Source organism: Triturus cristatus, chromosome 2_2 (assembly GCF_964204655.1).
Source record: "Triturus cristatus chromosome 2_2, aTriCri1.1, whole genome shotgun sequence".
Classification (NCBI taxonomy): Eukaryota; Metazoa; Chordata; class Amphibia; order Caudata; family Salamandridae; genus Triturus; species Triturus cristatus.
In genome coordinates, this window is record NC_140582.1 from 811245244 (window position 1) to 811271668 (window position 26425).

At 51.1% G+C, this 26425-nt stretch overlaps 1 protein-coding gene across 19 annotated transcripts in view; it reads left to right on the forward strand.

Moving 5' to 3' along the window:
* FRYL (FRY like transcription coactivator) overlaps positions 1-26425 on the forward strand; it is a 2516714-nt gene that overhangs the window by 1907849 nt on the left and 582440 nt on the right. For all 19 annotated transcript variants that reach the window (XM_085642132.1, XM_085642134.1, XM_085642126.1 and 16 more), the window contains one exon: positions 14242-14429. In XM_085642132.1, coding sequence (XP_085498258.1) covers positions 14242-14429 — 188 coding nt within the window. The remainder of the gene's footprint in view (positions 1-14241; positions 14430-26425) is intronic.

Sequence of the window (26425 nt, forward strand, 5' to 3'; positions counted from 1 at the left end):
ACTTTCTCACTACCTTTGATCTGAAGGACGCATACTTTCACATTCCAATACACCCTTCTCACAGGAAGTACCTCAGGTTCGTGGTGGACGGTCAGCATTATCAATTCACGGTTCTCCCCTTCGGGGTCACCACCGCACCACGGGTGTTTACCAAATGCCTAGCAGTTGTAGCAGCACACCTCAGACGTCCACATATTCACGTCTTCCCTTACTTAGACGACTGGCTGATAAAAGCCGCGTCCTACGACCACTGTGTGCAACATACAAACGGCACCATCCACCTGCTCCACCAGCTAGGCTTCACGGTGAACTACCAAAAGTCCCACCTCATACCATCCCACACAAAGCAATATCTCGGGGCCACTATAGACACCTCCAAAGGTATTGCCTATCCAAACTCAGCCAGAATCGCAAGCATACAAGCCTTGCGCAAAACATTCCTTCCTCAACACTCTCTTCCAGCAAGAGTGTTTATGAAGCTCATAGGAATGATGGCGTCTTGCATTTTCATAGTGCCCCATGCAAGACTCCACATGCGTCCACTTCAAGAGTGCTTAGCACGGCAGTGGAACCAGGCCCAGGGTCAGCTGACGGATCTGGTGTTGGTGGACGGCCGCACCCATCACTCTCTGCAGTGGTGGAACACCACAAACCTTTCCAAAGGGCGGCCGTTCCTGGACCCGGTTCCTCAGGTGATTCTAACAGCAGACGCATCGCTCTCCGGCTGGGGAGCGCACCTCTTACACCTCACAATGCAAGGTCTATGGACGCCACAGCAAAAATCGCTCCACATCAACCATCTGGAGCTCTTGGCGATCTTTCTAGCCCTAAAATCTTTTCAAAAACAGATTTCGGGCAAAGCAGTCCTCATTCGCACAGACAACATGACTGCAATGTATTATATCCAAAAACAGGGGGGGACACACTTTCCCCAGCTCTCCCGCTTAGCCCAGAGCATATGGAGATGGGCAATTCCCCAAAACATCTTTCTCCTGGCACAGCACGTTCCAGGCGTACAAAACACCATGGCAGATCTGCTCAGCAGACAAACGCAACAACTACATGAATGGGAACTGCATCCACAAGTTCTTCACCCATTCTTCCAACAGTGGGGGCATCCTCAGATAGACCTCTTCGCCACCCACGAAAACTAAAAATGCCCAAGCTTCGCCGCCAGATACCCCACACCCATTGTCCAAAGGCAATGCGATATGGATGAACTGGTCAGGCAGATTTGCATACGCCTTTCCACCTCTCCCGCTAATTCCATTAGTGGTAAGGAAGCTACAACAGCACTCCCTCACACTCATTCTGGTAGCCCCAATATGGGCCAGGCAGCCGTGGTACACCACACTACTACAGCTATCGGTGGTACCACATCAAAAACTGCACCTGTCCCCATGCCTCCTAACCCAGAACCATGGAGAAATCAGGCACCCGGACCCAGCTCAGCTCAACCTTGTGATCTGGCTCCTGAAATCTTAGAATTTGGATACCTTAACCTTCCCCCTGATTGCATGAACATCATCATGGAAGCCAGACGTCCTACCACTAGAGCATGCTATGCCGCAAAGTGGAAAAGATTTGTAATTTACTGCCGTAACAATACAATCAACCCTTTAGATGCATCCATACAGCACATCATATGCTATCTGCTCCATCTTCACAGGTGTAACCTGCCATATTCTTCCATACGCCTACACCTAGCAGCGATTGCTGCTTATCTACAAAACAGACAGCATTTATCACTGTTCAGAGTGCCCGCTATTAAAGCCTTTATGGAAGGCCTTAAGCGAGTAATTCCTCCCAGGGCACCACCTTCCCCTGTATGGAATCTAAATGTAGTTCTTACACGGCTAATGGGTCCACCCTTCGAACCAATGCATAAATGCGAGCTACAGTTCCTCACCTGGAAAACAGCTTTCCTCAAAGCTATCACTTCCCTTAGAAGGGTTGGTGAAATACAAGCGTTCACTATACAGGAACCCTACTTACAAATACATCACAGCAAGGTCATACTTCGTACAAATCCGAAGTTTCTGCCCAAGGTCATTTCCCCTTTCCATCTCAATCAATCGGTGGAATTACCTGTCTTTTTCTCGCAACCTCAATGTGTTGCAGAAAGGGCCTTACACACACTTGATGTTAAGAGGGCTTTACTGTACTACATACAAAGAACGCAACCTTTCAGGAAGACTAAACAATTGTTTGTTTCCTTCTCTCCACCACATAAAGGCAACCCCATCTCTAAATCAGGGATAGCTAGGTGGATTGTAAACTGCATACAAATTTGCTATCAAAAGGCAAAAAGAACATTATCTGTTCCACCTAAAGCCCACTCTACTAGAAAGTTAGGGGCTTCTATGGCTTTTCTAGGGAATATACCCTTAGATGACATCTGCAAAGCAGCCACATGGTCAACACCGCACACCTTCACAAAACATTACTGTGTAGACGTGCATTCCAAGCAACAAGCTAGTGTGGGCCAGGCTGTACTAAAGACACTTTTTCAAACCGCTGCAACGGATACCGGTGGTCGCCGCTAAGGTTGGGTACTGCTATATAATCTATGCTAAGTGTACAATCTGCAGCTCATATGCCTCGAACGGAATATGCTACTTACCAGTATGCATCTGTTCTTGGCATGTAGAGCTGCAGAGTTGTACACGCCCACCCGCCTCCCCGGCTACCTGTATCCGTTCCAGTCCATCTTATTTAGATACAACACACATGGGTTTCTCACTGTTATTACTACGCTCCATCATTTCCCTGTTGGCGAAAAACAATCTGAGGATGGAGCCGAAGCCCATGCGCAGTACGGACCGAAGGAGGAGTCACCGAACTCGTGACTTCCAAAGACTGTCCAAAGAACAAAAACAAACTGCAAACATCCGGGCCCAACACCAGATGGCGATCTATGCTAAGTGTACAACTCTGCAGCTCTACATGCCAAGAACAGATATGCATACTGGTAAGTAGCATATTCCTTCCAATTGGTGGTATTATCGTGATATGGTGCAGGATTTTTCAGCTCTTCAGTAGAAGGACAAAGATTTGGGGTATTGTCTACATTGTCATTCATGGAAATTTGGTATGACCTTAAGACCTTGCTCTGCCCCATGTCTTGAATTTCCTTTTGGGGTGATGTTCTGCAAGTTTTTGAAATGTTGAGGAATGTTTTCAAAAAGGATATTAGGCAGTGTGGTGTATTTTTCACTTTAAATCAAGTTAAAGAATTAAGTTATTTCTTCAAACGTAAACTCTGAAATATAGCTTTAAGTGTCATGAAAGTTATCATGCAAAGACCGTATTATTGTAGATATACTAACTTCGTAATTGGTTTCTCTCATCATTTTAGTTTGGAAAAAGCTAGCAAACGTAGATTGTGTGTTGATGTAAGATCTCTTAAATCTAATATTTTGTTAGATTGTTACCTTCCAAATATTCTGGATCTTTTTGCTGCAATGGAATCATTTAAGTGTTTTTCTACTCTACATTTAGATGTTGTGTGTCATCGAATTCAGATGACAATGAACAGTTACTATTTGAACACTTTTGTGACTTTTAATGATACTTTTTTGTGACTTGTTCTTGGCTATTGGTTTGGTATCAGCTGCTTCTGTGTACAAGAAACTGTTAGTATCTTTGGGAGCATGAAGGGAGTTGCTGTTTTTCAAAGCAATATTTGTTTTATGCTGCTACTTTTATAGCATTTCAGATGGCTGTGGCAAGCAAAAGCATAGTTTAGTTGAAGCCCAAAAACAGTTTTGTTAGCTTTGTTTCCAAGTCTTTGTGTATACTGTTCACTATTCGTTGGTAAAGTTGGCATGCTCGTTGATGGAAAATATACAATTTGAGTTGATTGAACAGTTGTCAAAGCACTTGACAAGGTGAAGGCGAAGATCAAGGCACCAGCTTTGATACCTTTTGTAGAGGATTGTTCACGTACGGTGACCGTAGATTCCAGTGGGTTGGTGCAATTCATCCTCAGAACTTTAGAGCCAAACTGGTAACAATTGTGTTAGGCTTAAGAATGTTGATGTTGACAGAAATAATTTACTATACTACTGAGAGAGAAGCTTTGAGATTCATGTGAGCTGTGAAGCAGTTAAAGGCATTACTTTGGGTTAAACTTTTTGTTATCCGAGCTGGCCATAAAACCGGTCATTGTTTTTCTTTCAAGCAATGGTACAGAAAAGAATACCTCTTGGTTGGTTAGGATTTTGTCAAATCTGTTTGAAGTCCGTTTCGGAATTGAGTACATTGCTGGCAAGGTAATTGTGGGTATAACTGGCTGTCCAGATTACTGATCTATTTGAGAATGGAATTTCAAATTGCAATAATGAAGAATGTGTTGGTTTTTTTTGGTGGGGGACTCGCTGAGTAAAGTTTGAGAGGATCATGGTGAGGATGATTTGCAACAATCCTTAAAATCTGATAAAACCTTGGAAGTAGTGATGGATAATGGAATATTTGTTATATTTTAACTTAAAAGTATTCTTGAACGTTAAGGAGTTTTAGTTTGAGATTGCAGAAATCCTAACAAATGTTTGAAAATTCGATCTATACCTTTGATTCCTCTGACATATTCTGAGGGTTCCTGGCTGTGTTCAGCCTTGAGTTTTCTAGGAACATTTCATATTCTCAGACATGCTTGTTAGTATATTATAGTGGGGCTGATGTTTTTTTTTTTCAATTAAGCCCAGTGGAAATTTAAAAGAGAACTTGGTGTCCAGTGTACACCCTACAAAATTATATTAGTTCTGCTTCTAAATTGGATTATTAAAAATGCACACCTAAATATTTGTGTTTATAAATGTGATGTCTGGGGAATTTTGGGACAATATTGTCATTTCGCATTGTTATTCAAATAAGCACTATAATGTTATATATTCACAGAAGTTGCATTTGTAATACGCAGTGTAAAAAGTGATATTGGGCCAAAAATATTTGAGGGTCTTTATTTTCAGAAGAGTAGTACTTTTGTTGAATGATATTAATATAAATATCTGATAGAGACTACTAGCCGCAGATTCCTTCACGTAGAATTATCCCCAGCCGTGAGACTGGATCCGGAAATCTTTTTGCCCAGCATCCCTACGCGCCAGGGGGACGGCATCACGCGACTCCGCCCAGGCGTCGTCCGCGCACGTGACGTCAGCGAGGTCACATAAGTCCCACCCGGCGCGCCCACGTCAGTTTTTTCCTTTTCCGCGTGCAATGCGGATCCGGTTTGTGCTCTGGACCGGTTTAGGCCTTTCCCTTCTGCTAATGCTGCGTGTGTGGGAACAGTGTGCGAATGCCTTCAGGCTTTAAAACTTGTTCGTCGTGTGGCACCACGATTCCACTGATTGTGAGGCGGGCCAGCAGATGAAGCCGAAGTTACGGCGTGAGCGCCGGATGAAACTTCTTTCGGCTCGTGTGTCCAGGTCAGCGTCGTCATCTCGGCCCTGAGGAGGGTTCTCGGATCCGCTGCTTCCCTTGCCGACTTCGATCTTCTCCCAGGTCGCAAGTGCGCCGCTCACCTCTTGGTAAGTGTCGCAGTTTGTCCCCGAGGGTCGGGTTCCGGCCTATCGGGGGCGTGGACTCTCCGCGGGTGGTGCGGCCCCACGTGTCATCCCCTTATCCGCCGTTTCCCGGTGTGGGGGCGACCAGAGCCCAGATGGAGACATATGCGGTGGCTTTGCAGGCCTCGCTGGCTTCTCCTCCTCCTCCTCCTCCTCCTTCCTCTCCTGGGACGTCAGCGGATCCCTTGCAGTGTGCGGGGCCCTCTGCGGTGTCACCGGCGGCTCCGGCACCGACTGGTTCGGGTCCAGGCTCGGAGGATGTAGTGCCGTTGGGGTGCAGCCCTTCGGGGGTCCCTCCTTTGGACCACGATGCCTCTGCTTCGCTGCAAACTCCTGCGGGAGTCCCTGTGGTGTCGCGGGAGGTCGCTGGGGCTCGAGTCGCGCCCCCGAGTCCCTCTCGGTCCTTGGGACAGGTGGCGGCCTTGTCCGAGGTGACGCCGCTATGGCGCCGGCGGCTGCAGGCCCTGGCGGCGCCACAGGGGCCGGCGGAGGATCCTTCTCGCCTGAGCCCCTCCCGGTCCTCTGGACAGACGGCAGCATTTTCCGAGGCCGGGGTGATGCCGCTACGGTGCCCTGGCCCTGGCGGCGATACAGGGTTCGGAGGAGGGCCCGTCTCGCCCTGTCACGAGTCGCGGCTGGTGGGGGTCTCCTCGTCCCTCCCCGCGCCCTTCTCGTCCCTCCGTGCAGACGGCTGCCTCGTCGGAGGTCAGGTCGGCGCCGTTCCGGCTCCGATCCAGCTCCGGTCTCTTGCGCCGTGTGCTGTGTTTGAAGTTGCCCCGGAGTCTCCTCCGGCGCCGGTCGGCACCGGTGTCCTGCCTCAAGTTGCGGAATCTTCGGCGCCGGGCCGACGTCGAGTCATTGACTTGTCTTCGGACGCCACCTCTTCTCCAGAGGTTCAGCGGTTGCTGGTGTCATCCTCGCCGGAGACGGGCCGCCGTGTCGTGGCTTTTTCTCAGACGTCATCTAAAGGCGGCTCCTCGCCGTCTCCACGACCGCGGTCTTCGCCGGAGGAGCCGCAAGTCCCCCACTCCTCGGTCCCTCTTCCTTCTTTCCGGTCTTGGCCCTTCCTTTCTCCGGTTGGCTTGGGGGATGGCCGCCTTAGCTTGCAGTCGTCGCCTAACGAGGAGCTACTTTCCCCTCCGCAGGGCCCTATGGAGGCGGGTGCGGCTTTCGCCCGCGCTGTTTCTACAGCTGTGCGAATTTTGCGCATGGGTGATCCAGCTACCCATTTCCCCGCAGATCATCTTCTGGAGGTTCTCCATCAGGGCCCTGGTGGTAGGGAACTGTTGCTTCCCTTCGAGGGTTCACTCCACTCTTCTCACTTGGGGACGTCCCGCCACGGGGGACCCTGTGCCCCACCACCTTCTCCATCACCACCATCCGGCACCGCGTGATCGGGTGTGCCTTTCTCTTCACCCTTCGACCAGAGGCCCCCTTTTGCAGTCTGCCTTTCCTGCTTTGCCACTGCTGATGTCTCCCCCGTCCTGGGAGGCCCGCTGGCTAGACTCCTGGGGGCGCAATATGTTTGCCTCAACCAGTGCGGCTCTGCGGGCCCTTAACACACTGTGTGTTTTGGCTAGGGCCACTTCTTGCTTGTGGGACTCGGCGGAGTCCCTTATGTCTGCCGCTTCTCAGGAGGGTGCCTGTGTGGATTTGAGACACCATGTCTTGGATGGTCGGGAGCTGGCGGCGTTTATCCTTCGCTCTGCTCTGGACATCTCGGAGGTGCTGGGTCGTGCCATGGCTTCTACGGTTGCCCTTCGTCGCCATGCCTGTCTTCGGGACAGTTTGTTCCCGGAGAATGTTTGAGAACGGCTGGTGGACCTTCCCTTCGATGGTGCTCTTTTGTGTCATGCCCCTGTGGACTCAGCCTTCCAGAGGTTCTTGGCGGGGCTTCGTCCTCCCCCCCCCTTCTCCTCCTCAGTGACCTCCGTGTTGCTCTGGTTCTTGGAGCTGTTCTTCCGTTGGGGCGGGTCGCCCCGGTTGTCTGGCTGAGGTTGTGGTTCTGTTGGCTGCTGGCCAGCCCTTTTTGACTGTTTTTCCTTTGGGTCTTTTACACCATGCTGGGCCTGCGATTGGTTCTTCTGCGATTCCCCTCTGGCTGCTTGATAGGCCTCCTGCGGGTTTTTTTGCCGCAGGTCTTTTTTTATTGTCCTCTGCTGCGGCAGTTTCTTCCTAAGAGGTTCCCATGTCTTGGAATGTGACATGCCCCATGTGGGGCAGGGTTGGCTGTTATATAGCCCTGGTATGTGCTGGGGAGTTGTGGTCGCCTGCGGGCTTCTGCTCTTCGTGGCGTTATGGTATGTTGCGGATGCAACCTTCTTCTTCGCCTTTTTGCTTTGAGTGTTCGTTCTGTGGTGTTCCTGGCGTCTGGCGGAGCTTGCAGTGCCACCCTCTTGTTTTTTTCTGCACCGTTGTGCTTTCTTGGGGCTTTAGTGGGACTGTCATCCTGCCTTCTCCGCTGCTTCCAGTGGACCTTGCACTCGGTTCTACCTCTTCTCCCTGTGGGGGCGATGGTCCCTGACTTCTGAACCCTCTTGCGGGTGCAGTTTGTCCCTGCGGGGCATTGGACGATTCTTCCTGGGTGACCTTGAGTTCCCCTTTTCGGCTCCTGCCTGCTTCTTGCTTCCGGCGCCATCCTGTCTGGGATTGCCTTTGCTCTGCCTATTCTCCTTGGAGTCTCTAGGTTGCTCTTCTCCTTGGGCGCCATCCTGTCTGGGATTGCCTTTGCTCTGCCTCTTCTCCTTGGAGTCTCTAGGTTGCTCTTCTCCTTCGGTGCTCCTTTCCTTGCCTTGGGCGGAGGTTTTGTTGCCGGGCGTGGGGTGTTTAGCCTCTCTGCGCCTAGCCTTGTTTCCTCTGCTGAGTGAGGACAGGCTATTTTCATTTCCCTTTGCCTGGGGGACGGGGCTCCTCGTCCTGTTTTTGGACTCTGCCCCCGTGCGGGCCTCTGTTCTGCCCAGGTGGGTGGGGTCCTCTCGCAGACCCTCCTTCCCCTTGGGTATGGCTAGGGTATCTATTCTAAGTGAAGGAATCTGCGCCTAGTAGTCTCTATCAGATGTACGAGGTACTTACCTTCGGTAGCGATGTATCTAGTAGAGACGATTCTAGCCGCAGATTCCTTCTCAGCCCGCCCTTTCTACCCGTTCTGCGAGGGCTTGTGATTTGGTCTTTTGCACTCGCTTCCCTGTGGGTGGCTGTGTCTTCTATGAGAGCATTCTTTCTCTCTTTCTGTCGGGCTGTCCCTTTTTCCTCCCCGTTGTCACATGGGAGGATAGGTTTGTTGGTACTTCTGGCTCTTTGCGATCCTTGAGGTTGTGGTCTTTTGGCTGTGCCTCTGCCCTTGTTCCTGATGGGGGTTGTTGCACTCTGTGATGGGGATGTCTTGGAGTTTTGTCGTTTGTCTTGGAGTTTTGACGTGGATTCCGCCGTGGCTGTACGGGAGGACAACGTGCCGGTCAGTCCACATCCACCCCGGCAGCATCCGCCTCAAAGCCCTCCTAGCCCGAGCTTTTAGGCCCATTCCACGCCAGTGGGCGGCAGAGTTCGCCATCACCTGCTCCACTGGCGCTCCATCACTTCGGACAGGTGGGTGCTGCAAATTGTCTGAAGGGGCTACTCCCTCCCCTTCGAGACGACCCCTCCAGCCATGCCACCGCAGTGCCACTGTATATCGGAGGATCACTTGAATCTTCTGCGGGAGGAAGTTACGGCCCTATTGGCCAAAGAGGCCGTCGAGCGCGTTCCTGGTCCAGAAGTAGGCCATGGTTTCTATTCCCACTACTTTCTGGTTCCCAAGAAGGGAAAAGGGGGCCTACGCCCTATCTTGGACCTCAGGAGCGTCAACGCCTTCCTCCGGACGGAACGGTTCAAGATGCTAACTTTAGCTCAGGTTCTGGCTGCCCTCGACCCTGGAGACTGGATGGTAGCGTTGGACTTGCAGGACGCCTATTTTCACATCCCCGTCCTGCCGGCCCACCGGCGTTACCTGTGGTTCACGGTGGGTCAGGAGCACTTTCAGTTCACCGTGCTCCCCTTCGGCCTCACCAGTGCCCCTCGGGTGTTCACGCAAGTGATGGCGGTGGTCGCAGCTCATCTGCGCAGATCGGGGGTTCCAGTCTTCCCCTATCTCGATGACTGGCTGTTGAAGGCGGGCTCGCCCCAGCAAGTCGTCTCCCACCTCCAGACTACGGCCGACCTCCTGCATTTGCTGGGGTTCTCCATCAACATGCCGAAGTCACACCTGAGACCCTCCCAGAAGCTCCTCTTCATCGGAGCGGTTCTCGATTCGGCGCAGTTCCGGGCTTATCCTTTGGAACAGCGGGGTCTGGGATATTCAGGCTCTGCTTCCCATCTTTAGGCCTCTATCCTGGGTTTCGGTCAGGTTGGTGCTGCGGCTTCTGGGGCTGATGGCCTCCTGCATCCTGTTTGTAGGAGAGTAGGGTCTGCTATCCTATGGTCACCCCAAATTTTTGCTTTTGCTTCACTGGTTTTATGACTTAGTGTGTCTGTGGGCCTGCTAATCAGACCCACAGCCCTGCTGCTCTCTCCCTAAATTAATGCCAATGCACACTAGGTGCATTACCAATGAGAACTGGTTCACCTTATTGGCCCCTGTAACAGTGTACTCCAGGTACCCAGGGCATAGGTGTATCCAAGGCCTACCAGGGGCTGCAGCATGTATTATGCCACCCCTGGCCTGGCCTCACTATTTGACACAACTGGCTGATCACTCAGCTGGGGTAAGTTGGTGTAATCACCTCTTACTTAGATATAGTATATCTATATCTAACCTATATGGACACATGGTAAACCTATAAGTCACTCCTATGGCAGTCCTTAACAATCCTGGAGGCAGAGTGCTTGGTTTCATGTGAGATGGTGCTATGGCATGAGCTGACCCTGACTACAGCTTTCGGAACAACGTCCTTTAGCTGTTTCATGATATTGCCATACCATATACTCTTAAGTGCATTATGGACCTCGCATTCAAATGCTAACTCTGATTTGGCTTTATCAAAACATGTCGAGTAAGGTGTCATACGATTTGGAATACTACCCCCTCGCCAATTCTGGCGACGGGGGTAGCATTCCACCCTTCTAGAGGGACACGACATGTACCTAACCTGAAACCCGGGTAAAGGTACACAGAGCCTCAGCATCACAAAATGGATGCTGCCACCACAGACACAAGTCTGCCCTCCTGCTGCTGGGAGTCCTTCCAGCTTGGGAGGTTTGGACAAAGGGTTTCCTGCCAGGGGAGGTGCTAGCACCACCCCAGACAGGATTTTGTGTAGTGGGTTAGGGAGGGCTGAATAGATTGAGACATGCCTGGGGCACACAAGGTGTCCCTGTGCATATGCCAGTTGAAACCGGAGCTGGGCTCTCCAGCCCCAGCCCTGGCGCGAAACTGGACAAAGGAAAGGGGGTGTAACCACCCCCCTTCCTGGTCCCACCCAGAGGAGGGACCTAGCAGGTAATCCGGCCCCTAGATTTGGAATAAGAGTAGGAGCTGTGTCCCAAGACTTCAGATCATCCTGAAACTCGACTTGAAGAAGAAGAATCACTGAACTTCGACGTTCTGCTGCACAGAAGACTGAAGAGAATCTCCCTTGTGGCCAAGGAGTGACCACCCTGTGAACACAGGCACCATCCAGCAATTCGACGACTGCTTTGCCGCCGCCTCCCGCCGGAGACCGAGCCCAGAGCCCGACAAGACCCAGACTCCCAGACATCTCAGAGCCCGATCCACAGTCCCTGCAAAGAAGAGACCCATGGGGGCACCGAGAGACGTGGGACCGGCCATCTTGAAACGTCCACGACACGCTGACTGCGCAGCTCCCGAGGCACCCTCATCGCTCTGCATAGGGCCCTGAGAGCCCCAACACCGAGCAGCATTTGCACCAAAGACCAGCCCTCCAGCATTTTGCTTTTTGCCACTCGACGCGTAATCCCGGTTACTGGCCCGTTGGCTAGTGGCCATCTTGGCGAAGAAATCTACGAACAACACTGCTGGTCTGGTTGCTCCAGACTGGCCCTTGCTCCTGTGAAAAGGAGCAGCCCCTCTGACCTTGCTGGTTTGAGTACCAAGCTTTCATCGACTCCTGCGTGGCTTGCATTAGCCAAGGCCTGTTTGCTCCCATCGAGCAGCCGACACCGCCATCAGCTAGAGCCTTCGTGGGACAGCTCGTGAGTGACTCCTGGACATCGTCTACATCTTCACTTCCACGTGGCTGCAGAGACCAGCTTCACTTTTTCACCTGTTGGCACCAGACATCGCCTGGTTCCTTCCTGGTTCCACGCCGGTCACTGGCTAGTGACTCTGAACAGTGTCCCCTCTGCTTTCAGATCTTCTACTCTTCAGATCCAACCTTGGATCCACCGGAACTCTTCTCGCCTGGCCGCCTGCAGCATCTTCATCCTCAGGCTCCATAGACCTGCACGACGAAACCTGACGCACTTTGACACGTAATTCCTCAGTAGGATTTGAATCTTGTCTTGACCTTTCTGATGTGCGCTCCCTTTGAGCCCCTTCACAATTGTCCACTTCGTCTTCTGACTCTTGAGACTGCTTTCCTGGTTGCTATCACCTCAGCTAGACGGGTGAGTGAGCTCCAGGCTCTGTCATCTAAGCCTCCCTTTCTTTCTGTTCATCTGGGCAAGGTTGTCCTCCGGACTCGTCCTTCTTTTCTTCCGAAAGTGGTGACCCCCTTTCACATCGGGCAATCGGTCACTTTGCCCACCTTCTTTCCGCCTCCGCATCCTTCGAAAGAGGAAGAGAGGCTCCACCGTCTGGACCCAAAACGTGCGCTGTCCTTTTATTGGACCGCACCAAACCGTTCCGGGTGGACGACCAACTTTTTGTTGGATACGTAGGTGCTAAGAAGGGGAGAGCCGTACACAAACGGACCGTCTTGTGTATAAAAGTTTGTTACTCCTTGGCGAAAAAGGACCCTTCTGTTGGGCTGCGAGCCCATTCCACCCGGGCCACGGCGGCGACTACTGCCCTGGGACGGGGAGTTCCCTTGCAGGACATCTGTCAGGCGGCGACGTGGGCAACTCAGCACACGTTCGCCAAGCACTATTGCCTGGACAGCCAAATCCGGAGAGATGACTTCTTTGGCCGTTCTGTTCTCCAGGACTTCCTGGTGTGATCTTGGTTCGCAGACCCACCACCGGGGTTGGTATTGCTGGGGTATCTATTCTAAGGTGAGGAATCTAACTAACGTGTTTCTTTCAGATGAACAAGTTACTTACCTACGGTAACGATGTATCTGTAAGAAACATTAGTTAGTTCGATTCCTCACCGGCAAAACCCATCCTCCCCGTTCTGCGAACCGACATCTAGGGTTAAGGTCATCCTGTTCAGGGCCCTAGACTTTTTGGCACCAGTGTCGGTCTCTTGCATGGCTCTGCGTTCCTGGCGCGGAAAGCTATGTACAAGAACTGACGTCAGCACGCGAGGGCGGCGTCTAAGTACTCCGTCATTCCGGAGCACGACGCCAACGACGGACGCGGAGCCGCAGACGACGCCTAGCGACGCGCAAGGGGTATTGCCACAAAAATCTTTCCGGATCCAGCCTGACGCCTGGGGATATTCTAAGGTGAGGAATCTAACTAACTAATGTTTCTTACAGATACATGGTGTTATTTATAGCGATCTGTTTTCCACTCATTTGCTTTCTAATTAATATTTCTAGGTTTTATTTAGAATTTAGTTTTTGTGTTAAGGGGATATGTGTTGTGGACATTTTATGTTAAGGGGCGATGTTGTGGCTTTCCTGCTTCATGGGTGTTCTTGGTCTCATGTTTTCGTTTCTCGTCTCTCCTTCTCTCCTGTGTCTTATATTCTTTGTTACATTACTTTTTATCTTCTGTAAGGGAGCGTGGGAGTGTTGGGGCTTCGAAATGGTTATAATATCAAGGGACTATTTTGGTGGATCTGCTGTTCTGTGAGACTTTTGAAGAAAGATGAAGTCTAACCTGCCACATTGACCTTAATTTTTTCTTTTTTTGGTTTCATAGTTTAAGCTTTCTAACCATGTTGCTGGCGCTCTAGCTACCAGTGACATCTCAAAGGCAAAGGAGGACCTGTATCGTCTTGACCCTAAGAAAGCCCTATTTTATTGTCACCAGGTCAATGGAGTGCAGAGTGCATGATGAGTAAATAAACTGGTTCAGTGGTGATTCTTAGTTATGTTTTGTATAAGGCAGACCTCGGCCAAAAACTGATTGGTTTGAACGGTACCCTGAGTGATTTCCAGTGGTTAGATTATTTGCAAACATTCTTTCCATCACCTTCTGTAATTTCGTTAGGGGTAGTTGTGTCTACCATATTCATTCTTTTTGTCAACTCTTACTTCATTGTTGAGGAAATATGTTAAGATTGTGGCAAGTAGTTCAACTTTATTAGATGTATACAACTACATGAAAGTGTAATGTTATAAACTTTAGTCTGAGGATACTTCATTTGTACCAGCAGTGTTTGTTATATTGTGGATGTACAGATGTTTCTGTAATATTAAGTGTTTGTGCTTGACGTCAGGTTTAACTCATTAGCTGGTGTGGCAGAATGGTTCAAATGTTTAATAAGATTGCAGAAGCAAATGACTGTCAAAAATACTCTGTAAAAGCACAGTATGATAAACAACTGTGTTTCCTTTCTATTTATAACTAGGATTTCAATTGGAGCACCAACTTGGTGAAGTTTCTTTGCAAACAGCACTGTCTTGTTCATCACGTCATTATGCTGGGAGGTCCTTCCAGATTTTCAGGGCCCTTAAGCAGCCTCTTTCTGCAGAGTCTTTATCTGATGTCCTTTCCCGTCTTGTAGAGACCGTTGGAGATACAGGAGAAGAAGCTCAGGTTGGTATATCAGTTCTTTCTTGTGCTACTCATTAATTCCATGCAATTTTCACTGTAATTGTGTCCAATTTATTTGTCCAGTCTGTGTGTAGATATACACAACCAGTAGAAAAATGTTGGTGTGAGTAAATTCATACGGAAATAACAGACCTGCTTTTATCCTATAATTGCAGGCTCTCATATATTGTAAGATATGGAAATAACATGTATACTGACGTTTAAGACTGGATGTTTATACTTCATAATAAGGAGTGTACTTAAGACAAAATCTGAACTGTTTGTGCCAGTTTGTCACCCTTATCTTATGCATTTATATCATGATGATGTTCCCAAAAATTATGTCGCACACAGTCCATTGCTGAGGGCACAAGCCCCCCCCCCCCCTCTCCTGTTTTACCATATCTGATAGAGACTTCTAGCTGAAGATTCCTTACCTTTAAATTTCCCTGGCATCAGGCTGGATCCAGAAACATATGCATGAGCAGTACCCTTGTGCGTCAGGTGGCTCCATTCGGCTCCGCATGATGTCGTCGGCGTTGTTCACTTCGGTTATAAGGTCTGTCACCTGTATAGGTGGCACCAGGCACGCAGTTCTTTTCTTTTGGTGCCTTGAGCTTCTGGCTTGGGACCCGCAGTTCCGCCTGGCCGTCGCCGCCGATGACTGGGAAGAGCTGGGTTCGAAACAGCCCTCGACCCGCTCTCTGTGTTTGTCTCTGTGCTTGCCCTGTTTTGCCTGCCTTGGTGTCTGGTTTACATTGTTGTGGCTTTCTTGCCATTCTCCGTTTATTTTGCCTCTCTCTCCACTTATTTCTATTTTTGCCTTCTCTCCACTGTTCATTCTCTCGGCGCTTGTTGACCCCACCCACTTTTCCGCTTCCCGCCTCCCAGCTGCGCTTCCCGCCTGCCAGCTGCGCTTTCCCTCTCCTCTCCCCTATTTAATGGAGGCCGCTGCGAGGAGGATCGAGCGAGTGCCCTGACCACCTGGCCAGGGACCCGCTCTCCATACCCACAGCTCCACCTGGCTGTTGCCTCCGATGACTGGTAAGAGCAGGGTTCGAGACGGCCCTTGACCCGCTCTCTGTATTTGTCTCTGTGCTTGCCCTGTTTTGCCTGCCTTGGTGTCTGGTTTACATTGTTGTGGTTTTCTTGCCATTCTCTTATTTTGCCTCTCCACTATTTATGCCTTCTCTCCACTGTTCATTCTCTCCGGGCCTATTGACCCCGCCCACTTTTCCGCTTGCAGCTTCCCATCTCCCAGCTGCTCTTTCACTCCCCCTCCCCTATTTAATAGAGGCCGCTGCGCGGCCAAGCAGCGGAGGCGCGCTACTGGCACGCCGCTGGTGCGCCCTGAGGGTTCAAGCCCGCCTGTGCCTGTCCCCGACCAGCGCCAGGAACTCTGAATCTCCAACCACCCACCGCTACGACGCAACTACCCTCCTCGCTCTCAACCCCAGAAGGAATAACAACTGCCAGCTGTCCACACCGAGCACCACCCACAGACAGTTCTCCTGCTGCCAGACCTTCAACACCATCACCACCCCGCACCGAACGCCAACACACCCGAAACCCTTCGGTGCATCCTTCTCAACGTGCGCTCCCTGCACAGACACGGAATTGAAATCTGGGACCTCCTCGACACCCTCTCACTGGACTTCGCCTTCTTTACACAGACCTGGGCCAACTCCTCCTCCGCACCCTACATTGCCACCGCCATTCCCGGTGGATACAAGATCCAGAGTAAAGACCGCCCAACCGCCCAGGAGGAGGACTCTCCATCGCAAATAAGAGCTCCCTCCAACTCTCCTTCTCTACCACAAATGACCCCCCTCTCCACCACCTAGCACCTTCACTTCCAGATACAGACAAGGCCGAGAACCACTCTTCGCGGCACTCTCGCCTACAGACCCCTGGACCTGACGCCTCATTCGCCGCAAGCATCGCCAACCTCATCGCACCCCATGTCATCGCCTCCATGGACTACATACTCATCGTAGGCCTGAACTTCCACCTCGACAACCCCATCGACCCTAACTCCACCACCCTCCTGGACAACCTCACCAACATCGGCCTGAAACAGATCGTCACCACTCCCACCACAAGGCAGGACACATCCTTGACCCCATCTTCACAGGAGGTAACAACATTCACTTTAGCCACACCACGCAACCCACCTGGATGGACCACCACTGCTTAAACTTCAACGTCGACAAACCCACCGCCCCCAAATTGGCAACGCGCCCTCCACAAAGGAACAGGAGCATAATCACTGAGGAGCAGCTCAACCACACCCTCAACCGTGATGCCTCCATCACCTCGACCAATGCCAACCTCGCAGCCAAATAACTCCACACATGGATCTCCAACTGCGCAGACGAACTACCCAGCTCCAACAGACAGCGCCCCAGAAAGGCCACCTGTTTCACCACCGACCTCCAAGAATGCAGAAGCACCTGCAGACGTCTCGAGAAGAACTGGAGAAATAGCAAAACCTCAGATGATCACACCACCTACAAGACTGCCATGACAGAATACCACCAACGCATCAGATCCACCAAAAGGACCTTTATCAGAAACAAGATCATCGCCAACTCCAGCAACTCCAAGGAACTCTTTAGCGTCATCCAGGAATTCACCAAGTCCCCCAGCGAAACCACGGACATCACCCCCTCCCAGGACCTCTGCGACAGGAGCTCGGATCCTACTTCCATCTGAAAATCATGGGCCTCTACGACCACTTCAACGACCTGACACTGAAACCAGCTCCCTCTCCAGCAACGCCAACGGGCCTACCATCTCCTCCTGGACCCCAGCCACCACCGAGGATACCACCTCAACCATGAAAGGCATCCACTCAGGAGCCCCTCACCGACCACTGCCCAGCACCCTTCTACCACAGCGCCGCCATCGCTCCCGAGCTACGACGCACCATCAACGCCACTTTCAAGACCGGCACTTTCACCGACGACTGGAAACACGCAGAAGTCAGACCTCTGCTCAAGAAACCATCAGCAGACCCCACAGACCTCAAGAACTACCGACCCATCTCCCTCCTCCCTTTCGCGGCCAAAGTCACAGAGAAGATCGTCAATGCCCAGCTAACAAAATTTATCGAAGAAAACTCCATCCTCGACCCCTCCCAATCCGGATTCCAAAGCAACCACAACACCGAGACCACTCTACTCGACGCAACAGACGACATCCGCACCCTCCTCGACCAAGGACACACCGCGGCCCTGGATCCTACTCGACCTCTCTGCAGCGTTCAACACCGTCTCCCACCGCACACTCACCGCCAGACTCCATGACACCGGCATACAGGGAACCGCCCTCAAATGGATCAGCTCCTTCCTCACCGGCAGAACCCAAATTTATCAGACTGCCACCCTTCCTCTCCGAATCCATGGAAATGAACTGCGGAGTACCCCAAGGATCGTCACTCAGCCCCACACTCTTCAACATCCACATGGCCCCTCTCGCCGCCACCGTCAGACACCACGGACTCAGCATAGTATCCTACGTCACCCAGCTAATTCTTTCCCTCACCAAGGACCCCTTCACCACCAGACTCAACTTCCACAAAGCAGTGAAGGACGTCGCATCCTGGATGAGCAACAGCTGCCTGAAGCTCAACTCAGAGTAGACTGAAGTCCTCATCTTCGGACCCTCCCCCTCCGCATGGTACAACACCTGGTGGCTCACCTCCCTCGGCAGCCCTCCCACACCCACGGACCACTCCCAAAACCTCGGCAATGTACTCCACTCCTACCTCTCCATGACCAGACAGGTCTACGCCGTCGCCTCCAGCTGCTTCAACACCCTCCGCATCCTCCAAAAGAGCTTCAAATGTATCACCCCCGAATCAAGGAAGACCATCACCACGCACTCATAATCAGCAGACTGGACTACGTAAACGCCCTCTACGCCGGTATCAATAAGTCTCTCATCCCCAAACTACAGGCCGTACAGAACACCGAAGCCACACTTGTCCTCGGCATCCCTTGACAGGAAGGCATCACCCAACACCTTCGCTACCTCCTCTGGCTCCTGTAGAGAAGAGTCACGTTCAAGATATTCATACACGCCTACAAATGCCCCCAGAACACCGGACCCCAATACCTTAATGAGAGAATCTCCTTCCACGTACCCAAGAGAAACCTCCGATCTGCTGACCTCACCCGCGCCAAAACCCTGTGCATCCGCTAAGCTCCCGCTTGACGTCAGATGTGTCCCCTCCCTAAACATCTTCAGGAAGACACTCAAGACCTGGTTCTTCGACTGAATAGAGCTGATAAACCGACCCCTTCCCCCCAGCGCCTTGAGACCCTCACGGGTGAATAACGCGTGTCACTAGTCCCTGATTCATTGATTGGTTCCGGTTAAGCGCTGATCTGGATTAGAGCTACCCCACGGTCGCTCTTTTGATAGGGAATGTAAGAGGCTGGATGTATTTGGGAAGAAAATGTTTTCTTCTACCAGCCTGGCATTGCGGTTGGTGAATGCTGTATGCTTATTGGGCGGTTTCTCGACCACTTTTTGGGAGACGGTTGTGCGCCAGGTCTCAGAGGAGGCCCGGGCTGTACTCTCCCAGGCAGTGAAGGATGGGAGAGATGCAGCAAAATTCAATATTGGGTGTGGTCCAGACACGAGTGACTCGCTGGGCAGAGCGGTTTCGTCGACAGTGGCCTTACAGCGCCACTCCTCGTTTAGAACATCTAGCTTCTCGGGTGGTTGTTAAAGAGTGCCACACAGGTTACATAAACAGAGGTCAATAGACTAGATTGACTGCAGACTCACAAAGGGGGCAGATTGGTAGCTTTGCTGATTTCTTCAACCTGAATGCCATTCCGTATTTTCTTTGCTAGATTGTTCTCTTTTAGCACGGATTCCACATAAACCTGTAGTAAAGCTCCCACATAAACCTGTAGTAAAGCACACAGTGCTTGTTCAGTTCAGGTGATGGTTTTACCTGCATGTCAACTTTGTTAGACTTTAACGCTACTGTGTAGGTCACAGTCACACAGACATACTCACAGGTGCCGCAACTTGGCCAGGCAGCCTCACCTCATTCTCTTAGGGCCTAGTGTAGAGGCAACAACTCAGAGGAAGTCCCTGTTTGATCACGCAGGTACGGGCATTCCTTGAAGTTGGGCTTTGTCCTCTTGCCCATTTTGCCCTTCCTGGTCTTGTTGTGATTAATGGAGCCAGCATAAGTTTGTTGTCCTCCTCTGTTGATCACTTGAGAGGGCACGTTTGGAGAGAGGGGGGGGGGGGGGGGATAGAGGGGAAACGGTTACCTTCTTCAGCTTGTGCTGCTTGAACTTAAAAATATTTGGGGTATCCAAACATCATCTTGGTATAATCAGGTTCGAGGCATGTGGGCTGCTGAATTCATATCTGTGCATAGATCGCCGCCTAGTGTTGGGTCCCGATGATTGCACATTGTTGTCCTGGAAGAGTCTTCGAAGTATCACGAGATAGGTGGCTCCTCCCCTGGACTACAGTGCGCATGGGCATCCTCTCCATCCTTAGATTGTTTTTTTTCCGCCATTGGGTTCGGATGTGCTTATCTTAGCTCAAGTTAGGAAAATTCAGTTTAAGGCCAAAAGGCCTTTAGTTATCGTCGGTACTGTTCCCGTTCGGTATCGACTAGTTTCTTTAGTGCTTTAGCACCTTCTTCAAGCTTTTCGGATCCGCTTGGTCCGAACATCGAACTTCGATCGACGATGGAATCGAGGACTCCCTTCAAAAGATGTCCTTTATGCCACGCGAAATACCCACACATCGACGTCCACCCGGTATGCAACAAATGTCTCTCACCGGATCACGATGAGTCGAAATGTATGGCCTGTGCCAGATTCCGCTCGAAGAAGACTCTCCGGAATCGACGGGCAGCGAGATTGGAGGCGCAGCAATCGGCGCCTGCCTCAGCCAACATCTTTAGCACCGAAGACGAGGACGCCGAGAGCGTGGAAGACGTGACTCCAGTCCCGCTTCCGAACACGACTCCCGATCGGAAGACGACAATGAGGTGATCTTTCAGGGAGAAGAAGTCGTCGAAGAGGTAGGAGACTACGATGAGGCCCTTGGGGCCGAGGAAGATAGCTCCAGCGAAGAGCTAGGCCAACCCGTCGATACGGAGGCCGCAAAAATAAGTCGTCATAAGGCTCAGGTCTAGGGATCGCCTTCGGGCCTTACCCAAGATCAATATCATGGTTCTTCAGCCCTGCCTCCAGGCCCAGCCTCGAACATTTCGCAAGAGCCATTATTATCGAAGGCGACTGGATTCCCTTCGGCGAAACCGAAACCATCCATCGCACCAGTTCCATCAAAACCGAAAGTGAAACTGGCTGTGATCGGCTCGAAGGCCTCGAAGCCTTCCACTCCTTCGACGCCGGCAAAGGTTATCGGCTCCGACCGCGCAAAAAGGGATTTCGGTGCCTAGCTTACCGCAGCGGATACGGGTGCCGAGCCAAAGAAGAAGGCCCTCAGTCCACACAAGGCGCCTCGGCCTCTGGCACCGAAGACTACGGCCCAAACCACCAAAGTCAAGGTGGCCATCCCCCGTCTGCGTCGACGTCGAAGACGGCGGCGCCTGCCAAGTCATCGACTCCACCGAGCGTCGATGCCTCCCTTCGGATCGATGACCCCATGACTGCAAAGAAGTCGGATGCCACTTCGACGCCTACCTCCAAGGTGCCGATCGGTTCCAAGGAGCCATCTGCTGCACGGTGAACGCAGGTCTCGGCATCGTTGCAACGCATCAGAGAACGGGCAGCCCTCCACTCTACGTTGGGTCCCGACACGCACAAGGCTGCGAAGGCACACTCTGCGCCGGCCAACATCACTCGGCGCCGAAACTGTTCGAGATTCGGACACGTTTCCGCCAAACACAGTCCCCATCCACTGGACAAACTGATTTCGAGCCTTCACAGCCACAATTTATCGACGCCAACACTGGTAGGTTGATGCTCTGCAAGCGGAAAATCACGCCAGAGAGGGGATGGGACTCCTACAAAATTACTCTCAAACACAAATGGCTGGCAGGATCAGAGCCAGTGCTTCATGAACACTTTCAACCCTTCCATCAGGATCCACCGTCCTTTTCTCCTACGCCTTCAGAGGCAGACGCAGGAGAGGACTATGTAGGGGATGATGCCACCTACCCTGGGGATATCGATCCTGATGATCACTTGCAAGACCCAGATCAGGCATGGGATGACCCCACCGACCAGGGTACCGCACCAGATACCCATGATACGCAGCTTTATAACATAAAGACATCTCCCACAGAGGACACTGCTGCCTTTAATGCCCTCATAGAACGGGCTGCTGCCAATCATGGAGTAGAACTCCATTCTGACACTGTCGAAAAAGACTTCTTGGTGTACACTTTCGCCTCTTCTGAAAAAACTGTCAAGACTCTGCCCATGTTAAAAGGAGTTCTAAAACCTGCAAAAGACATTTTTAAAGAAACAACCAGGGCACGGGTGCTGAACCACAGGATCGAAAAGAAATACAAGCCTGCACCCGGAGACCCTATGTACATTAGGGGTCAGTTACCTTTAGACTCCATGGTTGTTGCTAATGCTCGCAAGAGAGCCCACTCACAAACAACGGGTGATGCTCCTCCCCCAGACAAGGAGTCCAAAGTGCTGGAGACATCAGGCAAACGGATTGCAGCGCAAGCAGCAAACATCTGGCGCATTGCCAACACACAGGCACTCTTGGCCCGTTATGATAGGTCCCACTATGACACACTGGAATCACTACTACAACATTTGCCAGATGAATATAAAGAGGCAGCGGAGCTCCTTATCGGAGAGGGACAACTCCTTACCAATGCATCCATCAAGTGCGCACTGGATGCAGCCGACACAGCGGCGAGGGCAATCAACACAAGCGTCGTGTTGAGGAGGCACGCATGGTTGAGAATCTCAGGCTTCAAGCCTGAGATTCAGAACAATATCTTAAATCAACCGGTCAACCCAGACTATTTATTTGGCCCTGAAGTTGACACTACCCTCGAGAAAATTAAAAAAGACACTGACACTGCGAAATCAATGGGGGCTCTGCAGACGCAGCAGTTTCGTAGTGGCTCCTTTTGTCGTCCCGGGAATAGAGGAGCAGCTAGAGGTCAGGGGTCACAGCAGCAGTACACTAAAGGGAGCACACAAAGTAACTATGATAAAACCACCAGAGGTGGATACCGTGGCTCCAGCACCAAGGTCAGAGGACGTGGTTACGGCAACACCAGGTCCTCCCCCAAAAACACAGTGACGCCCTCACCCTGCCCCCCGACCACATAACACCTGTCGGGGGGAGACTCCAACAGTTCCTGCCAGCCTGGAAAAACATCACCACAGACAGGTGGGTCAGGGACATTATCCAGCACGGTTAATGTCTCGAATTAACGTCCACTCCACCCAACATACCGCCAAAGCACCGTCCTATGTCCGTAGAGCACTTGGCATAATTGCAGCAGGAAGTGCTAAGTATGCTGCAAAAAGGTGCAATAGAGGTCGTGCCCGTCAACCAACAGGGGACAGGGGTGTACTCTCTGTACTTCTTAATCCCAAAAAAGGACGGTTCGCTCAGACCTATACTAGACCTGAGACCCCTCAACCACTACATTATCTCAGAGCATTTCCATATGCTCACCCTACAGCAGGTTCTCCCGCTACTCAGTCGGGGAGACTTCCTAGCCACACTGGACCTAAAAGATGCGTATTTCCACATACCCATACACCCATCACACAGGAAATATCTCAGGTTCACTATTCAGGGGCATCACTATCAGTTCAAAGTTCTCCCCTTCGGAGTAACAACAGCACCCAGGGTCTTTACCAAGTGCCTAGCAACAGTGGCTGCACATCTACGGAGACAACACATTCACGTCTTCCCTTACCTGGACGACTGGCTTGTTCAGGCAAAGTCAGCCCAGCAATGTGCCAGCCACATGTCCCTCACCATTCACCTTCTTCACAATCTGGGATTCTCACTAAATTACCCAAAATCACATCTCCAACCCACACACGTACGACAGTACCTGGGCGCGACCATAAACACTCTGGCAGCCACAGCTCAGCCAAATTTAGTGAGGATCGACAGCATGCAACTGCTGATCTCCAAGTTCAAACCCCAACACTCCCTTCCTGCGCGAGTGTTCATGCAGTTGATAGGCATGATGGCCTCCTGTATTTTCATAGTCCCGCACGCGAGACTACATATGCGCCCGCTTCAGGAGTGCTTAGCACGTCAATGGAATCAGGCTTAAAAGACCTAGTGTTGGTGAGCGGTCGGGCAAACAACTCTCTGCATTGGTGGAATCCACAAAACCTTTGCAAGGGCCGACCGTTCCAAGAGCCTGTTCCACAAATAATACTGACGGCGGACGCCTCTCTCCAGGGTTGGGGAGCTCATGTACTCACTTACACAATGCAGGGACTATGGACGACGCAACAAAAGAAGATGCACATCAACGTTCTGGAACTGATGGCCATCTTCCTAGCCATAAAGGCATTCAAAGTACACTTATGCAACAAAGTCGTGTTGATCCGGACGGACAACATGACTGCCATGTACTACATACAGAAGCAGGGAGGAACACACTCTCCACAGTTGTCTCATCTGGCTCAGAGCATGTGGAAGTGGGCCATTCAGAGGAACATATTCCTCATGGCGGAACACCTCCCGGGCAAGGACAACCAGATGGCGGATCTGCTCAGCAAACACAGCCACCAGATGCACGAGTGGGAGCTACATCCGTTAGTACTCCAACCGTACTTCCAACAGTGGGGTCATCCAGAGATAGACCTAATCGCCACAAACGAAAACGCAAAATGCCAAAGCTTTGCTGCCAGGTTCCCACATCCGCAGTCACAGGGCAATGCGATATGGATGAAATGGTCTGGCAAATTTGCGTACGCTTTTCCCCCAGCGCCATTGATACCGCTAGTGGCACGCAAACTGCGACAACACACACTAACACTCATCCTAGTTGCTCCCACATAGGCACGCCAACCATGGTACACCACCTTTCTAGAACTTTCCGTGGTGCCGCATTAAAGGCTGCGGATCAAACCCGCACTTTTAACGCTGAACCATGGCGAAATTCAGCACCCAGATCCGCAACAGCTGAACCTGGCAATCTGGCTCCTGAGGTCTTAGAGTTCGGCTAACTGAACCTGCCTCCAGAATGTATGAATATCATCAAGGAGGCCAGGAGACCCACGACCAGAGCTTGCTATGCGGCTAAATGGAAGAGGTTTGTCATTTACTGCAACAACAATGACATTAACCCGCTGGACGCATCCATTCAAAACATCATCTGTTACCTCTTACACCTATACCGATGCATTCTGGCATACACCTCAATACGTATCCATTTAACCTCTGATAGCAGCCTATCTTCAAAACAGGGAGCACCTCTCTTTATTCAGAGTGCCTGCCATCAAAGCCTTCTTGGAGGGACTCAAACGAGTAATTCCCCCAAGACACCCACCGGCACCGGTGTGGAACCTCAATTTGGTCCTCACCAGATTAATGGGTCCACCCTTTGAACCTCTCCATTCATGTGAGATTCAATTCCTCACCTGGAAAGTAGCTTTCTTAGTGGCAATCACTTCGTTAAGAAGAGTTAGTGAACTCCAGGCACTAACCATTCAAGAGCCATTCATACAGGTTCACGCAAACAGGGTTGTACTACGTACCAACCCCAAATTTATGCCCAAAGTGATATCGCAGTTCCACATGAATCAAACTATTGAACTGCCTGTTTTCTTTCAAAATCCACAGAATGTCGCAGAGAGAATGCTCCATACACTAGATGTAAAGAGGGCCCTCATGTACTATATAGACAGAACTAAGGACTTTAGGAAAACAAAACAACTTTTCGTTGCCTTTTCTCCACAACACAAGGGCAACGCCATTTCCAAAGCAGGGATAGCCAGATGGATCGTTAAATGTATTCAAATTTGCTATCAAAAAGCTAAACGCACATTAACGATTCCCCCACGAGCCCACTCAACACGAAAGTTAAGGGCGTCCATGGCTTTCCTAGGAAACATTCCTTTACAGGAAATATGTAGAGCAGCCACATGGTCCACTATACATACATTTACCAAACACTACTGTGTAGATGTACACTCAAAACAGCAGGCAGCTGTAGGACAGGCTGTTCTCAAAACTCTTTTTCAGACTGCTGCAGCTGGCACGGGTAGCCGCCGCTAATGGAGGAACTGCTATGTATTCTATGCACAGATATGAATTCAGCAGCCCACATGCCTCGAACTGAATATGCTACTTACCAGTATGCATCTGTTCTTGGCATGTAGGGCTGCTGACATTCATATCGCCCACCCTCCTCCCCGGCGCCTGTAGCGGCTGCAGCACTCAGAATTACTGTATAGCATGGTCATCACTTACCGTATCTACTCCATCACTGCCACAATGGCGAAAAACAATCTAAGGATGGAGAGGATGCCCATGCGCACTGTAGTCCAGGGGAGGAGCCACCTATCTCGTGATACTTCGAAGACTCTTCCAGGACAACAATGTGCAATCATCCGGACCCAACACTAGGCGGCGATCTATGCACAGATATGAATGTCAGCAGCCCTACATGCCAAGAACAGATGCATACTGGTAAGTAGCATATTCAATCAACTCGCTCGAACAGCATGCTGTTCCATGTTGTCCCTCTTCCAAGCTATGCAAATGGTTTTTCTCCTTGCTCTGGAATCTGCTCCTCTTGATTCATTCATCCTTCTCACCCTTCTCAGCAGTTAAGGCAGACTCTAAGTTAACAAGAAAACATCTAGCTCTTCCAGTAATATGCTCAGGCGATGTCTTCTCATCTCAGGGAAACTGGCTGTCTCAGACACGAGCCCTTGTTCTCAGCAGTTCTTTGAGTGCTCTGGGGAACACTCCCTTCCTTAGTCATTAAGAATTCGGGAGCCAAATGGAGTACTTTGGGTCCCACATTTATGCAGCTCAGG